The 12,558-nt window shown below is 45.7% G+C and overlaps 1 protein-coding gene across 8 annotated transcripts in view; it reads right to left on the bottom strand.

Annotated features, from left to right (window-relative positions):
• The window catches only part of huwe1 (HECT, UBA and WWE domain containing E3 ubiquitin protein ligase 1), a 276,367-nt gene that overhangs the window by 147,675 nt on the left and 116,134 nt on the right, over positions 1–12,558 (bottom strand). For all 8 annotated transcript variants that reach the window (XM_059949617.1, XM_059949621.1, XM_059949618.1 and 5 more), the window contains 5 exons: positions 8,401–8,458; positions 5,084–5,260; positions 3,465–3,710; positions 2,853–2,986; positions 1,575–1,687 (listed from right to left, as the gene is read on the bottom strand). In XM_059949617.1, the coding sequence (XP_059805600.1) occupies positions 1,575–1,687; positions 2,853–2,986; positions 3,465–3,710; positions 5,084–5,260; positions 8,401–8,458 (728 nt within the window). The remainder of the gene's footprint in view (positions 1–1,574; positions 1,688–2,852; positions 2,987–3,464; positions 3,711–5,083; positions 5,261–8,400; positions 8,459–12,558) is intronic.

The following is a 12,558-nucleotide window of genomic DNA, read 5'->3' as shown; positions in this document are numbered from 1 at the left end:
TCTTCCACCAGCAAGTTATTTCTAGTTAGCCCCACTACACCCGCTGTCATTCACTGTTAACACTTTAAACCACCTTTGATAAAGCAGTTTACATTGTAAATAAAAGCTGTTAATTATTAAAGTGCATTTTACTGCTTTAATTTCTAACTTTAGTAGTTGTTTTTTTTTTTAGATACAGTGGATTCTGATTAATTGGTCAATCAATTAATCTGAGCTGCCATGTATCTGGGACAACCCATAAAGAACAAACACTAATAGAGAAAATAGCCCGAGTTCCCTTAGTTTCCTATGCCGCTTAATTGGGACAAGAGACTGTTGATGAATAGTTTCTAACTAGCGTCAGTTGCATGAACCTGTGTGGCTGTTACACACTACACCATGCTTAGAGATCTATTTTTTAAATAACATAATTTGTTTGCATTTGTATTCAAAAAGCAGTGATATTTGCTACTGAGAGTTGGCCAGAAATAAGCAGCATGACAATTTTGAATTGTTTTGTTCAATGCGGTTTCAAACATTCAGGCCAGAACGCCAGAAACTGCCGGGAGTGAAAATAGAATAATTTCAGCACTCCTACAAGTTGGGACCTACAAAGAATTTGAAGGTAGACAATTATCTTGAATATTGAACAATGAAAATGAAAATATAGAGGATGGATTTGTCAAAAGCATTGTATGACAGCAGTCCATTATCTGCACTCGGTATGCGCTAATTTTGTTCATTTACAGTTAATCAAAAGAACATAGCAGGAACATAGCAGTGTGTTAACTGTATCTTGTATTTGACAATGACAGTGAAATCTGTGTGGAAAAGATTTTAAAATAAAAAAGCCGTTGTACTAGGACAGTTCCACAATCTCATTGTCAGAAGTCTAGGTCCATTGGTACGTGCTAGGGTCTTCCTGGTTTCAGTGGATGATCATGACTGCTTCCTTGTCACATCCTTCCCTCTCCATGAAGCTTTCCAAAACCGCCTTCTTGGCCACTGATCTCACTCTCATGTGACCAGGTCCCCAGAGCAGACCACATACTAGGACAGGCGTGACCCTATCTCGTCAGGGTATGAAGCCCAACAGCTACCCTCACTTGCTTTAGTTCGCCTGTCAAAGTGGTATACCAGGGTGTGGCTGCCTCTTGCATGCAAACAGTACAGGTGAGAGTTGATCATCCGGTGGGAATCAAAGGAGAATGAGCTGCAATGGACAGTAAAAGCCACTCTATAAGAGCTGCTAACCCTTCCTAAACACCACATATACAACAGCATATAGCAGATGAATTCCTCAATCGATAACTATTAGGAACTAATACAGTTTTATAGTAATGTTGTTGCAGTGGTAGTGTTCCAATTTATTCTGTATTTCATTTAAATGCAGACTTCGTTACTCAATTGGTTCAAAATGTACTGGTCCCAAAGTGTACTTTATTTTTGATTTAATTCTTCCTAAGGGTTAAATGTTGTGTTTTGTTGCACATCATGTCCCGATAAACACACCACAGCAAATTCCTGAAACAGCAGATAAAGTCGATCCTTGAACCCACGCAATTCAAATCCGCACTACCTGGCTGACAGCTCACCTGGTCTCTTCCCTCCGGCTGCGGAACCCGGTGTGGCAGTGGCAGCAGGCTTCTCCTCCTTTGGCACCAACTTCTGCATGTCAGCCTGACCAAACTCGCAGCCTGCTGGTAGACTAAATCCAAGAGCAGTGTTAGCTATGTGCTTGTCATTTCAAACTGCTCCTAACAGATCTGATTTATTATCTCTCTCAACTCTGTTTGGGCCACTTATCTACAGAAGGTTGTGCTGGCATGGGAGAGGGTTTGTTTGATGGTTCTGGACTTGTACTAACTGGAGGTGAGAAGAATAAGAGAGCATCTCATTGAAACCTATCAAGTACTGAGAGCCCTAGACAGAGTGGATGCTCAGTCTACAACCAGGGCACAGCCTCAGGATAGAAAGAACATCCCTTTAGAACAGAGATGAGGAGGAATTTTGCAAACATGAGGAAATCTGCAGATGCTGGAAATTCAAGCAACACACACAAAATGCTGGTGGAACAGAGCAGGCCAGGCAGCATCTATAGGAAGAAGCGCAGTCGAGGTTTCGTGCCGAGCCTGGCCTGAAACGTCATCTGTGCTTCTTCCTATAGATGCTGCCTGGCCTGCTGCTTTCCACCAGCATTTTGTGTGTGTTGCTTGAGGAGGAATTGCTTTAGCCAGTGTAGGTGCAACTTTGAAGTTCACTGCCACAGATGGCTGTGGAGACCAAGGCATTGGGTACATCTGAAGTGGAGATTGACAGGTTCTTGATTAGTAAGAGTGTCAAAGGTTACGGGGAGAATGGAGTTGAGTAGACTCAATGGACCAAATGGCCTAATTCTCCTCCTATGTCACTGAGGTTGGGTGAGATCAGAAGGGGGTGAAACATTCAAGAGGAACCCAAGGGAGATCTTCTTCACCCAGAGCATGGTGAGGGTGTGGCATGAGCTACCAGCGGAAGTGGCGATGTCACTTGAAGAGATATTCGGATAGGTACATGAGTATGAAGGATATGGAGGACTATGGTCCAGGTGTTGGCCGAAGGAACTAGGCAGAGTTTCTCCCCCATTAGGACATGTGGGAATCCTCCCAGTGCTCCAGTTTCCTCCCATATTCCAAAGATGTATGGGTTAGTTGGCCACACAGGTGTAATCAGGCAGCGCGGGTACTTTGGGCAGAAGACCTCGTCACTATGCTGTATTTCTAAATAAGTGAAAAGGATCTTTAAAGTGGCACTGAGATCACGCTGGTCTAGATCATACTGCAAGACGTTAACTTGCTGCTGACGCCATGTATCTGCTCTGCAGCAGCACTCACCTGTTGGGGGTGCAGAGGGACAGGAGCACGGTGCTTTCCCACACCAGTGAGCAGTAAAGTTGGCTGAGCTTGTTCAGGACATTCAGACCCAGCTGCGAGCCCCACTGGTTCACAGATATAGAACGAATTTCACTCTGAAAGAACAGTGAAAGACAAATGGTCAAGACATCAAATCCACCCTGTTTCTCGGCAGGATACTGCAGCAGAAAGGGAAAGAGTTTGGGGGCATTTCAGGAGAATGTGTGGAGAATTAAAGAAGGAGCTCTTATTGGGGTAATGCACATCGGAGGCTGATGGTCAGCATCAACTTAGTGGGCTGATCAGCCTTTTTCCAAAGTGTACAACACCACAGGGATGGCAATGCGATCAATTCTCACATCTCGTTAGTCCCACACTGTTGTCTTCAGCTCAAGGATGTAATTAACCCACGTTTTAACAAACCAAAGTAAAAACCAGTGCAGCTGGAGATCAGAAGTTACTGCAGAAAATTTTGCAAAACTAAAGGACAGGAGACAGAAGAACAGAGGGAAAGATGAGTGACAGAGTTGAGAGGAAAGAGAGATACTGAGGGACAGAAAGCATCAGAAGCGTGCCAGGGTTCTGCAGGCTCACCTGTCCCACCCGGCAGGTGTGCACAAACATCATGATGTAGGCGTGGGCAGCGGTTAGGGAATGCAACAGAGGCGTAGCCTGAGCAGAGAGGGTTGCGTCGGCCACATTGCCCGCGTTTGCCAGCTCCCGCAGCAGCACGGAGCCGCCTGGCGTGTCGATGGGACGATGCAGAGGCTCCAACGACGACAGGATGGTGTCCAGCTGGATGAGGCCTTCCTGCAGCACTTTCAGTTCATGCGACAGCGTCTGCGAGAATGGGGTGAGAGAGACAAATAAGACAAGTTCGAATTGTTTAAGCACCCCAATTCAGAAACTGTTGGAGGAACTTAGTGGGTCAAGCAGCATATGTGGGGGAGGAATGGTTAACATTTTAAGTTGAAACCAATACAGAGTTTAGAGGCGAAACGTCAACAAATCCTTTCCTCCCACAGATACCGCTCAACCTGCTGAGTTCCTCCAGCAGACTCCTGTTAACATCTCCTACGCTCTGCAATCACAATCGCGACAGAGAGTGGCGAAATGCTGCAAGCAGTTCTTCTTAAAATAGTCTCACTACCACCATCAGGCAGGAGGTACAGAAGCCTTAGGGCCCACACCACCAGGGTCCCTTCTCTTCAACCATTCGGTTCTTGAACCTCCAGCACAACCCTAAGCATTGCCTCAGTACAGCAACACTCTAACGATGTTACGAGTTTTTTTTTGTTAGAAACATACTCTTCGCCCCATCTAGTCCATGCTGAACTATTTGCCTAGTCCCATGGAGCTGCATCCACACCAGAGCCCTCCATACCCCTCCTATACATGTATCTATACAAACTTTCTCTTAAATGATGAAATCAAAATCACATGCACTACTTGTGCTGACAGCTTGTTCCACACTCTTACCACACTAGGTGAAAAAGCTTCCACTCATGTTCACTTAAGCATTTCACCTTTCACCCGTAACCCAGGACCACTAATTGTCATCTCATCCAGCATCAGTGGAAATAGCTGGCTTGCATTTACACTATCTACACCTTCATAATTTTGTATACCCCTATCAAATCTAAATCTTCTACGTTCTAGGGAGTAAAGTCTTAACCTATTCAGTCTTTCCTAATAACTAAGGTCCTCTGGTCCCAGCAACATTCCTGTAAACTTTCTATGCACTCTTTCTACCTTATTTACATTTTCCCCATAGGTAGGTAACTAAACCTGCACACAATATGTCAACTTAGACCTCATCAACATCTTATACAACTTGAAAACATCCCGTTTCCTGTACTCAGTACTTTGATCTACGAAGGCCAATGTGCAAAAATCTTTCTTAATGACTCTATCTACCTGTGATGCCATTTTCAATGAATTATGGACCTGTATTTCCAGATCCCTTTGTTCTACCGCACTCCAAGATGCCCTACCACTCACTGTGTAAGACCTACCCTGGTTGGTCCTACTGAAATGCAACACCTCGCACCTATCTGCCATTAGCCGATTTTCCTAGCTGGTCCAGATCCCTCTGCAAGCTTTGACAGTCTTCCTTCACTGTCCAATCTTGGTTTTTGGTTGGAAGGAATCCTATATAGTTTAAAGTTTCACCTAGCCGATCGCAACATTAATGCACACTTCAATCCACCTACCAGAATAGACTTGCAAACGCCGGCCACGGCCTGACAGGCAGCAGAAGTGGGGAAGTCGATGGGGAGGTTTGGGAGCCCCAAGATGCAGACCAGTGGCTGTAGCCCCTTCTGGGTCACAAACTCCTGGCAGTGATCGTCTGTTGTGTTGTTGCTCAGGATAGACTCGACAAACTTCATCTTTTTCCCCCACACAAAAAAAAACACAAAGAACAGCAGTCAAAGGACTTTGCATTAATTGCTGAAGGGGGGAGGGAAAGATACGAGGGAAGGATTGACTTAAAACACCACTACTGTCCGGTTTCGTGCAGCATCCTCTCAGCAAACTGTGGGGTCATCAGAAAAAGTCATTGGCTGCAGTCTACACTCACTGCAGAACTTGTATGTATCCAGGACAAAGAAGTGGGCAAGAAATATCACTGAGGACACTACCCACCCAGCAAACTGCCTCTTCCAAAAGTTCCCTTCTGGAAAGTATCATAGGATATTAAAACAAAACACACGCACACACACACACACCATCTTAAAAGTTTATTCTCCCAGGCAGTTAATCTGTTCAACCATTCTAATTAGCCCCACCCCATTTCTCTATCTATTAACTCCATCACTGCACTGTAAACACTTTACACCACTGTTTATAATGTATTTACAATGTAAAAAACATGCTGGTATTCATGTATTTACGCATATTTTATTCCATATCCATACCTCTAAATTTATTTTTTATCCAATTATTTATTGAAAGGCCTAGAAAGTAGATGTGAAAAGGATGTTTCCTATAGTAGGGGAGTCCAGTATAGAAGGCTTCAGAATAGAAGGATGTCCCTTTAGAGGAGAAGGAATTTAAAGAGCAAACACAAGGAAATCTCCAGATGCTGGAAATTCAAACAACACACACAAAATGCTGATGGAACACAGCAGGCCAGGCAGCATCTATAAGGAGGAAGCACTGTCGACGTTTCAGGCCGAGACCCTTCGTCAGGCCTAACTGAAAGGAAAGATAGTAAGAGATTTGAAAGTAGTGGGGGGGAGGGGGAAATGTGAAATGATAGGAGAAGACCGGAGGAGGTGGGATTAAGCTAAGAGCTGGAAAGGTGATTGGCGAAAGTGATACAGAGCTGGAGAAGGGAAAGGATCATGGGACGGCAGGACTCGGGAGAAAGGGGGGTGGGGGAGAAGCACCACAGGGAGATGGAGAACAGGCAAACAACTAAATATGTCCGGGATGGGGTAAGAAGGGGAGGAGGGGCATTAACGGAAGTTAGAGAAGTCAATGTTCATGCCATCAGGTTGGAGGCTACCCAGCCGGTATATAAGGTGTTGTTCCTCTAACCTGAGTTTGGATTCATTTTGACAGTAGAGGAGGCCATGGATAGACATAGCAGAATGGGAATGGGACATGGAATTAAAATGTGTGGCCACTGGGAGATCCTGCTTTCTTTGGTGGACCGAGCGCAGGTGTTCAGCAAAACAGTCTCCCAGTCTACATCAGGTCTCACCACACTGGGAGCACCGGACACAGTATACCACACCAGCCGACACAGGTGGTGTCGCCTCACCTGGAAGGACTGTCTGGGGCCTCACCTGGAAGGACTGTCTGGGGCCCTGAATGGTGGTGTGAGGGAGGAAGTGTGAGGGCAGGTGTAGCACTTGTTCTGCTTACAAGGATAAGTGCCAGGAGGGAGATCGGTGGGAAGGGATGGGGGGGACGAGTGGACAAGGGAGTCGCGTAGGGAACGATCCCTGCGGAAAGCAGAAAGAGGGGGGAGAGAAAGATGTTCTTGGTAGTAGGATCCCGTTGGAGGAGGAATTTCTTTAACCAGAGAATGGTGAATCTGTGGAATTCATTGCCAGATAGCTGTGGAGGCCAAGTCATTGGGTATATTTAAATTGGAGGGTTACAGGTTCTTGATTCGTAAGGGTGTCAAAGGTTACATGTAAAGGGAAGGAGAATGGCGATGAGGCATAATAAATCAGCCATAATAGAATGGTGGACCAGACCAAATGGCCTGACTCTCCTCCTATGTCTTATGGTCCTATAACTGTTGAACCTGCTCATTTTTGTCGTGCCAACACAGCAAAGTAAATTCATAATATATGTAAATATAATTGGTTAATTACATTGATCTTTGATTCTATGTGGAGTGTCAACTTAAGACGGTTACCAGGATAAATGCCCGGTGCTTAACCAAGTCCCAGGTCCAATGAATTACAGACAGCTCTCAGGAGAATACCTGTGGCCAAAGTGGTATACAATGGTGGAGCAAGCATGCTGCTGCATCATATGGATACATCTTGTTATTGTATTGTTAATGTGAGGGAGTGAACATACAACAGTACAGTGCATCTTTGGCCCATCATTTTGTGACAATCAAGTACCCAACTAATCACCTCAATAGTTGCATATGTGTGTGTGTGTGTTAATACCTTTTGCCCACACGATCTCCACAAACATTTGATGCACCCACAGCCCCGTGATCAGCAATATTGCATCTGCTTCTACCATCAGCCCAGGCAGCGTATTCCAGACACATACCCCACCCTATTGAGAAAGAACTTGCCCTGCATATCACCTTTGAACTTAACCCTTCTCTCACACCCTTTAGTAAAAAGACATGTCGACAGTGGCTGATACCAATAGGATCGCAACACAGAGCTGAACTAACCCAACCTGTGGGTGCACCAGTGTCAAAATTCTCTGACTTCTATTGAAACACACAATGTTGAAGGAACTCAGTAGGTCAAGCATACGCACGGAGGGGAATAACAGCTACTGCTTCAGGATGAGATACTTCATCGGGACTTTGTCATCAGGTCTCATTTACCTTTGCCCAAAATGTCGACCCTTCATCCCCTTCCATAGAGTGCTTGACCTGCCAAGTTTCTCCAGCATTTTGTGTTTGTAACTTGGGACTTCCAGCATCTGCTGGATCTCCTGTCATTATGGTGGTGCTAACGACTTGGTGACATGGTGTTTCCGCTGAACTTGATATTACATGTGCCTGTGTCCTCTCATAACCAAAACACCAGAGAAACATAGCAGGTCAGACTCCATCTATGGAGGGCAATTTTGGGCCATTTCAGCAGGTGAAAGGGACCTGATGAAGGATGTCAGCCCAATACTTCAAGTTTATTCCCTTCCATAGATGTTGCCTAACTTTTTGAATTCCTCCAGCGTTTTGTGTGTTACTCAGGATTTCCAGCATCTGCAGAACTTCTTATTTACAATCGAAACAGATCCACACAGCCTCCTTTCACCTACGTAAAGGAACACAGGTCGATTTAACCCTGCCATTCACTGATATAAAAATACCACTTACCACATTCAGAATGTAGTCCATGAGTGGGATGGGTATCCTCTCCTCTGTCCCGACCACCCTGGAAATTGCAAAAGAAAGTCTACATTGGAAACAGAATGTAATTAAAAGATAAAAGCATACCAAGGTGCTATAACACCCTGAGGAGTGGCTGTAGAAGGACAAGAATCTTGTTGGCAAGGTAGGCTAATGGCCATTCAAACAGGGTTCTTTTCTGAAGCTACACCCATAAACCAATCTCTCACTGTGCAATGATATGTAAAGAGCTGCCCTTCGACAGTATTCTCTACTGAAGGGCTCATTTCCCTTCAAGTAATTGATCTGCGTCCTCTTTAAAAGTTACCACGAATTCTGGTTCCACAACTTGTCCCATCGGTGTTATAGCAGTTAGCATAATGCTATTACCGCACCAGAGACCTGGGCTCAATTCCACTGCTGTCCGTAAAGAATTTGTACCACCTCTTCGTGAACTCTGGCTTCCTCCAACATTTCAGACACACGGATTTAAATGTCCATGATGGGGCTCATTGAGCCAGCAGGGCCTGTTACTGTGCTTCATCTCTACTGGTTAGTGGCCCATCTGCCATTGAAAGTAACTGACCATATCAATATGCTCTGACAGCATCCGGAGACCAAATATGGGGTGGTGGAGTGGAGTGGAATGGAGTTACGTCTCCACCAAAGGAGGTGCAAGGTGCTCCTTCCTCCACTAGCTTGCAAGTCACTCTTGGGCAAGGTGTAGTACCTGCTTAGCAGCCTCCCCCCCACCCCTACCCACCGATCAAGGTCACATGAAACCATGGGAGCAAGTCATGGGTGATCGTTTGAGCAACTGGTGTATGTCACAAGTCCTGGCTATCCAATCAATGACACCATGCAGACAATCTCTGAAGGTACTGATAATGACTGGGGTCACCCATCTTGTAAAGACTGCCTCGGAGGCAATGGCAAACCAATCTTGTAGAAAAACTTGGTCATCTTGTAGAACAATCATAGTCGTCACATCATAGGAACAGTACATAATGATGGTGATGATGATGAATAAAGACAGAGTAAATAGGGCATAGATATGGTGTTTAGTCAGTCTTTTCTCCAGGATAGGGGAAACTGAAACTAGAGGGCAGAGCTTTAAGTAAAGGGAGGTGTTAAGATTTTAAGGGAACCTTGGAGGGGGGCAACTTTTTCTTAACACAATGTTCAGTAAGTATACAGGACAAGCTGCCTGGAGAAAATGGTGGAGGTGGGTACAATGATAATGATTACAAGGACATTGGAAAGGGACATGGATGGCAAAGTTTTAGAACTGGGATTCCCATGCTCCTTTTATGCCATGGATGCCTATCATTAACCAAGGGGGTCACTGGTGCTATAACCCCAGTTTGGGAAACCCCGATTTAGAGGGACATGGCCAAACACAGGCAAAAGGGGCTGGCACAGATAGAAATGGTTAACATGGGTGAGTTGACCGAATAGCCTGGTTCCATGCTGTGTAATGCTGTTCCTGTTCCACATACCTCAACTAAAAGGAGAGTTCATGCTAGTTTCTCCACACTTTTACTATGCTTGGGTCAAAGCCACAACTCTGTTTAAACAGGTAAGCAATAGGGACAGACTGCAACCAGTCACCACAGCCAGAGGTATGCTGCAGATGCTGACAGCCAGCAGCCTGTACTGTTAAATATTATTTATTTATAGAGATACAGCGAGGAATAGTCTCTTCTTGCCCTTCAAGCTGCACCACCCAGCAACCCTCTGATTTACCGCTAGCCTAATCACTGGACGATTTACAATGACCATTTACAGGCAGTGTCGGGAATTGAACCCAGGTAATCTGTACTGTAAAGCGTAATACTAACCACTATAACCAGAAGAACACTAAGCACAGGAGCCCTTCAGCGACCTCTGAATCAGCATCAGGTTTAATATCACTTTGTTTTTCAGCAACATTACAGTGTAGTATATTAACAAAATTAAAATAACTTACAATACATGCAATTTGACATGCAAAAACAGTGAGGTCATGATCAAGATCCATTCATAAATTTGATGGAGGAAGGGAAAATACTATACTAAAATGTTGAGAAGGTGTCTTCTAACTCCTCCTTGATGGCAGAAATTAGAGAGCATGTTGTGGCTGATGGGAAATGCAGCTCTAAATCTTCTTCATGAAGATTCCACAAGCAGGGCTGGGTCACCCCTACCTGACTCCTGGCCTGCGGTTCAGTCCACCTACAGGAGCTTGCTGGAGGTGGGAGTGGTGACACCTCATTTTCAGAGTTAAAATACCCCTTGCCTGAGGACTGCTGGCCAAAGTAAAGCAATGCACAAGGTTAACAACCAGCAAACAATATTATTTTTCTTTTAAAATGGCATGCTTTCTCCTTACTTTTTTGTATATAAAGTGTACTCTGCTGTCCTGGAAACTAATCAAAGGTTGAAGGTCGACCGATAATAAGAGAAAAGAAATGCACTCACGAGCCGGGAGACACAGAGAAGCTTTAAACAAAATGGCGACCAATGCAAACAGCAACACTGACCGGTCTGTCAGTGAAGAGCTGATTGAAAGGATTTCATTGGATGTCACAGTATTTTGTCGGGGGCAGGGTGCGGGGGCGGGGAATCGCCATCTTGAGAGACCCTCAAGCTCCTTCCTTTGCACAAATTCACACAGCAAAGCTTCACGTTCGAAGGGGAGGTGCAAAAGGAGCTGGTGCGATTGCTGCAATCTCTACTGCAATGCGGTCCGCCACTCCTCTGAAGGCTTGGAACTCATGCGCAAGAGAAAAAGACATTCACCATTCCTGAATATTCCCTCGCCTTCAAACCGCTCCCGAGTTTAACGGAGCAGTGAGCTGTCAGGTGCAGGTGGCCGGATGTCCGAAGGCCAGGCCCCCGGCATGTCCCCCCACCATCTCTCTCCCCCTCGCTGGGATCTGGGTGAAGCAGAAGAGGCAAAGTCACAAAGCCAGATGGGGAGAGGGCCAAGGCCTCCATGCCAAGCTGCAAGCATCGCTCATGGAAGAGTAATTCTACGGGTCGAACAGAGAGAGAAAAAAAAACAATCGGCGTCGGGTGATGGGTGGGCGGTTCTGCAGCAAAGGCGAAATCAAGGAGGTTACTTTCTGACATGGCAAAGCCAGGGGTGCGGGTGGGGGGAAGGAGAGATTGGCTGAAGGCACAGCCTTCCAACAAAACAGCCACAACAGGTCTCTACTACGCCGGCGTGAATGACATCACTGCCTTTGATCTCAGCCCAAGAAAAGTACGAGGCAGCCGCTCCAGGACACGATTTATTCAAAGCCCTTGTGTTTGGGACTTTGCCGGCTGGTGGAGGCTTAACTGTTTGTGACCAGTGGTGCTGAGGTAATCTCTCGCTTTTGGCTACTGCACGCGCCCATAGGCAGGGAGGGGTTAGAGAGAAGAAACCCCTGCGCAAGTAGAAAGAAGTGGCTTGTCAGGCTCAAGCTGGGGAGAGGAGTGGCACTGGGCAAGAGCAGCAACAAAGCAGTGCCCAGAACAATGTGGATCCAACGTAAGATAGAGGGTAGAGAAAAAGCTTGGCTTTGCGTGTTTATGCTGCGTCTTCAATAATGCTCAGACCTGGCTGGAAGCTTTTGAGAAAGCACAGAGGAAGAGGGAGTCATTTCCAGAGTACAAACCCTGACTGCCAATGATTGGCTAGGAAACAGAAGAACATGAACCAGAACATGAGTCTCCCCAGTTGATCGATGATGTACATATTAATAACTTTTTCTGATTGGCCAATACCCCAATTTCAAAGCATCTTTCTTGCAGGGCAGGGGACAGACCTAAGGAGCTGGACAAGAAGTCCATCAATGCTAGCATCAGGTTGTTTGGGCAATTCTCTGCCCACTTCTTGACAATCCTCCAAGCTAACTGCTAACACATCAGTCTCCGGCAGAGGGCAGAGAACAAAAGCTGTCCCGTTTCAAAGATGAAAGCCACAGGGAATTATGTGACAATAGCAAACTAGTCCACAGATGCAAGCCATGCAAAAAAGCAATAGTCAAAGAGTTAAGACATTAAGAGTCTAAAGTGCCAGTGGAACATGACAGCCCAGTCAATCCCACTCTTAGCAAGACCTCCAGAAACTGCAAAATGCAATTACTGAAACCACAGTGGAAGCAATGCTTCTTCAAA

This window comes from Hypanus sabinus, chromosome 24 (assembly GCF_030144855.1).
Source record: "Hypanus sabinus isolate sHypSab1 chromosome 24, sHypSab1.hap1, whole genome shotgun sequence".
Classification (NCBI taxonomy): Eukaryota; Metazoa; Chordata; class Chondrichthyes; order Myliobatiformes; family Dasyatidae; genus Hypanus; species Hypanus sabinus.
Note: the sequence above shows the minus strand (reverse complement) of the source record. Positions and strands in the feature narration are given on the sequence as shown.